The following is a 4818-nucleotide window of genomic DNA, read 5'->3' on the forward strand; positions in this document are numbered from 1 at the left end:
TGTGCAGACGTGTGTATCTGTGTGCGCGTGAGTGTGAGCGTGAGTGTGTGTGTGTGCAGACGTGTGTGTGTGTGTGAGTGTGTATCTGTGTGTGCATGAGTGTGTGTGTGTGAGGGACTCACAGCAGGTTGACGGCGACGCCCACCGCGGCTGTGATCAGCATCACGTCTCCGTCGATGTTGAAGTCCTGATGGACGGTTCTCTGCACAGCCTCGTTCAGCAGCACACCGGTCAGAATATAGATCAGCAGCACGCTGATTCCAGCGGCCAGAACCTCTGAACACACACAGAGACACCGGTGAGACGTCACACACGCCACAGAGACGCAGCGAGACGAGACGAGACGCCTACCGAGCCGGTGGAGGCCGAAGGTGAATCTGTAGGAGGGAGGTTTGGCCGAGAGCCAGAGCGCCAGCAGCGACACCACGATCCCGATGAGGTCCGTCAGCATGTGCAGCGCATCCGTCATGATGGCCAGACTGTTGGCCACGTATCCACCTGAAAGACAAAGAACTTTCAGCTGTAACTAGTTACAGCAATAATATGCCTCTGTGCATCTGTGTGTGCGTGTGCAGACATGTGTGTGTGCAGACGTGTGTGTGTGTGTCAGTGTGAGTCAGTATGTGTGTGTGTGTCAGTGTGTGTGTGTGTCAGTGTGAGTGTGTGTCAGTGTGAGTGTGTGTGTCAGTGTGAGTGTGTGTGCGCACGTGTAAGTGTGTGCGTGTGTATCTGTGTGTGTGTGTGTGAATCTGTGTGAGTGTGTGCAGACGTGTGTGTGAGTGTGCATGTGCAGACGTGTGTATCTGTGTGCGCGTGAGTGTGAGCGTGAGTGTGTGTGTGTGCAGACGTGTGTGTGTGTGTGAGTGTGTATCTGTGTGTGCATGAGTGTGTGTGTGTGAGGGACTCACAGCAGGTTGACGGCGACGCCCACCGCGGCTGTGATCAGCATCACGTCTCCGTCGATGTTGAAGTCCTGATGGACGGTTCTCTGCACAGCCTCGTTCAGCAGCACACCGGTCAGAATATAGATCAGCAGCACGCTGATTCCAGCGGCCAGAACCTCTGAACACACACAGAGACACCGGTGAGACGTCACACACGCCACAGAGACGCAGCGAGACGAGACGAGACGCCTACCGAGCCGGTGGAGGCCGAAGGTGAATCTGTAGGAGGGAGGTTTGGCCGAGAGCCAGAGCGCCAGCAGCGACACCACGATCCCGATGAGGTCCGTCAGCATGTGCAGCGCATCCGTCATGATGGCCAGACTGTTGGCCACGTATCCACCTGAAAGACAGAGAACTTTCAGCTGTAACTAGTTACAGCAATAATATGCCTCTGTGCAGTAACTAGTAGTGTAATAATATTACAGTTACCATCCATAAAACAGCTTGTTACTTAGTTACTTTTGATGCTTTAACACCTACTGACTTCAAATCCAACAATCTAATAATTCCTAGATTTATTTCCACGACTCGTGAACACATGAAGTCACCAGAGCAGCAGGGAAGCTTGGAAAAGCGTACATTCAGCGGATGAAAATATTGCCGTTACGTTGATTTTGTAAGAAGAAAAGATGATCTGAACACTGCTGTGTAAGTCGTGGCGTTACTTTACTCTGGCGTTACACGGCTGACACTCATCCCTTTGATCCTGATACAAATTGTATCACTACATTTAAAAATCTTTTTAGAAAACGAAACATTTTCTTACAAATGTATGCTATTTCTTTTGATAAAATAAATCTTGAAATATAATCGTATATAGGTAACAGAGATATTATAGCTACAATTAGCTTCAAGCTACACATGACAATTAACGAGGTTAATACAACACTTAAAAGTCACCACTGAGTGTTTGTAATCACTTCTGACTGCGATGAGGCAGAAATATATTGTTAGTAACATTTCAGAAGATTTTTTTGGGGTAAGATACGCAACTTCTGTGGGGCGTGAAGGAAAAGTAATGTAACTAGTAGTGTAACTAATTACTTTTGCCAGAACGTAATAAGTAATAATATTACTTTTGAAAGGAGTAAGTAGTAAAGAGTAATAAATTCTATTTTTTGAGTAACGAGCCCAACACTGGAGCGCACTAGCTATGTTTCCATCCAAATTCATCAATTAAATTTAATGCGCAAAATTGGAATAAATTGCGAATAAAGCACTGTTTCCATCCAGTGAGTTGAAGATAACAAAATTGTCGCTTCCTGATTAACTTGCGCTAAGATAAATAGTATTTGCTGCAGTAAAAGTGTTTCATCACGGTTTATTCGCATGCTTCTATCCTACTTAGTTGAGCGCATACGTCTTTAATCTGCATTTTTAGATTTTATTCGCATCTTGGCGATTCCATCCAGCAATCTTTATGCGATATCCCAAAATGCGCATAAAAACAGGTGGACGGAAACATAGCTCTAGCTACGTTTCCAGAACAGATTTGTGCAAAACTTTAGCGATATTTGATAACCGTCAATAATAACGTATTGCGAAATGACGGTATTTCCATTAAGCGATGTTAAGTGACTGAAGTGTAATTACATAAAATCTCAGGACACAAATATTTGGTGTTAATTTAGATTTGTTCATAAAATAATATAAATAACTATTTTTAAATACAACATTGAATTATTGAACACTTACACATTTTTGAACAATTACAACTGAAGTTTTTTTTATTAGTTTGTAAACTAGCAAAACCACACATTCTGAACTATTACAGTTTTAAGCAGAGTATCAGCAGTTAGTATAAAAAGAGGGCACAAGCTATGTTAATATGAAGCAATTTTCCATATTGATTTTTCACCTGCATTTTAAATTACGCATAGCATTTTGTGTTTTCGGGTTACAACGGATATGTCTTGAAAAATTACTAGTACCTTTTCTAGATATTTTTCTTACGGTGTACTAACTGCTCAACAATCTCAGGTACAAGCTAACAAGGTGGATCATAAATGAACAATTATTTAATCATTATTATTATTAAATTGAACAATTGCATGTAGCAGCTAACTTAATTCATGTGATTATTGTACTGCTAGGCATCTTTGGTTTCCTCCTTTTGTGTAATTCAGATGGAAAATATGTGCCTTTTTATCATTTGAGTCGCTTAACAAAAGTCGCCAAATAAATGACAAAAATTGCTACATTTGTTGCTAGGTGCTTTTGGAAGAAAAGTTGCTAAAGTTGGCAACACTGTATACACTTTATGACTTATTTACATACACCACGTGACCTGTAAAAGCGAAAACCCGTTTCCTTTGCGGTTTTGGGAAATATTGCCTGAAAAACCACGCGAGCGTAAACACTTTTAATGCGATCTATGGGTGTTTTTGCGAAATTGACGCGTTGCATTTTCAATTTGCGCACTTTGCAGGGTTACGGAAGCTAGCGGATGCGCCGGCGCTCACCGATCAGCTCGCCCACCATGAACCCGAAGTAGAGCAGCGCCGCGACGCCCAGCTTCCGCATCACCCTCCTGCGCTTGTCGCGCTCTCTGGTCCGGCGGCATCCGTCGCAGGGGTCCGGTGTGGCCCCGGGGCTCCCCAGACTGGACGAGGAGCCCAGCAGAGAGTCGTCGTCGTCCACCAGCAGCGTGCTGACCGCTGCGCCGTTGCGTGAAGCCACGGGAACGTCGTCCGCTTCTCCGGACACCACCACCTTCAGCTGGCTGAACCTGTGCGGCTCGTCGTCCTGCAGCTCGTCGGAGAAGTCGAAGGCCGCCGCGTCGCTCAGGTGCCAGCTGTCCGGCTGCCTGCGGAACGCTGACCTCACGCGCCCCATCAGCCCCGAGCCAGACATCTGCGAGGAGCTCTAGTGACCCTACAGCATCCACACCCCGCTCACCTGGAACACAGCGCACACACCTGGCGAGGTCACGTGACGCAGCTGCACGCGCTGATGCTGACGCGGATCTGGACGCTCCGTCAGTCGTCCGTTCCGTTCTCACTGAAGTCACGCTCTCCGGTTTATGAGTAAACGAGCACCAACCCTCCGAGGCTCTGCCGTTCGCTGGTTCCGTCCATCGCGGAGAGTGTTCAGGCGGATCTCGGAGTGTGTGTGTGAGAGAGAGAGAGAGAGAGAGAGAGAGAGAGACGTGATGTTTGTGTGCCGCTGCTCCTGGAAACAGTTTCACATCGATCAGGATCAGGATCAGGATCAGGATCAGGATCAGGATCAGGATCAGGATCAGGTTCAGGTTCAGGTTCAGGATCAGACGCTAGTAAAGCGAGGCTCGTGTGCACAGAACCTGAAAGCGTGTGTGTGTCAGGAGGAAGAGGAGGAGGAAGAGGAGGAGGATGGACAGACAGCAGGAGGAAGAGGAAGATGAGGAGGAGACAGGTGATCAGGAGCGGCACTTCTGGCTCTTTATGATATTATTTGACCCAATAGCACATCGATGAATGCCAGTTTAATAATAAAAACACGCCTTTATGGTTTTGTTGACGGAAGCAGGCCTGTAATTACCAGACGAATAGTTTCTGAGCTTTACAAACCATTTACCCTATTTGATGTATTTTATATACAACTCTATCTTTATTCTGTAATTATATATATATATATGTGGGCTTATTATATGTGTGTGCGTGTTTGTGTGCGCTTGTGTGTGTGTGCGCTTGTGTGTGTTTGTGTGTGTGCGCGCTTGTGTGTGCTTGTGTGTGTGCGCTTGTGTTTGTTTGTGTGCGCTTGTGTGTGTTTGTGCGCGCTTGTGTGTGCTTGTGTGTGTGCGCTTGTGTTTGTGTGTGTGCGCTTGTGTGTGTGTGCGCTTGTGTGTGTGTGTGCGCTTGTGTGTGTGTGGGCGCTTGTGTGTGGTTGTGTGCGG

General features: G+C 46.5%; 2 protein-coding genes across 4 annotated transcripts in view; one reads left to right on the plus strand and one right to left on the minus strand.

The window, feature by feature from the left end:
- slc30a4 (solute carrier family 30 member 4) overlaps window positions 1-4072 on the minus strand; it is an 8361-nt gene extending 4289 nt beyond the window's left edge. For 2 of the 3 annotated variants that reach the window (XM_016285737.1, XM_016285736.1), the window contains exons 1-3: window positions 3407-4072; window positions 1138-1284; window positions 909-1062 (exon numbers count right to left, since the gene is read on the minus strand). In XM_016285737.1, the coding sequence (XP_016141223.1) occupies window positions 909-1062; window positions 1138-1284; window positions 3407-3797 (692 nt within the window). In that variant the 5' untranslated portion in view covers window positions 3798-4072. The remainder of the gene's footprint in view (window positions 1-908; window positions 1063-1137; window positions 1285-3406) is intronic. The other variant, XM_016285738.1, reaches the window with a different exon arrangement.
- Window positions 4073-4096: 24 nt separating this feature from the next.
- Window positions 4097-4818, plus strand: part of bloc1s6 (biogenesis of lysosomal organelles complex-1, subunit 6, pallidin) — a 6491-nt gene continuing 5769 nt past the window's right edge. The window contains exon 1 of the mRNA XM_016285739.1: window positions 4097-4337. Within this exon, the coding sequence (XP_016141225.1) occupies window positions 4295-4337 (43 nt within the window). The 5' untranslated portion in view covers window positions 4097-4294. The remainder of the gene's footprint in view (window positions 4338-4818) is intronic.

The sequence above is a fragment of the Sinocyclocheilus grahami genome, unplaced genomic scaffold (genome assembly GCF_001515645.1).
Source record: "Sinocyclocheilus grahami isolate Dianchi unplaced genomic scaffold, SAMN03320097.WGS_v1.1 scaffold201.1, whole genome shotgun sequence".
NCBI lineage: Eukaryota > Metazoa > Chordata > Actinopteri > Cypriniformes > Cyprinidae > Sinocyclocheilus > Sinocyclocheilus grahami.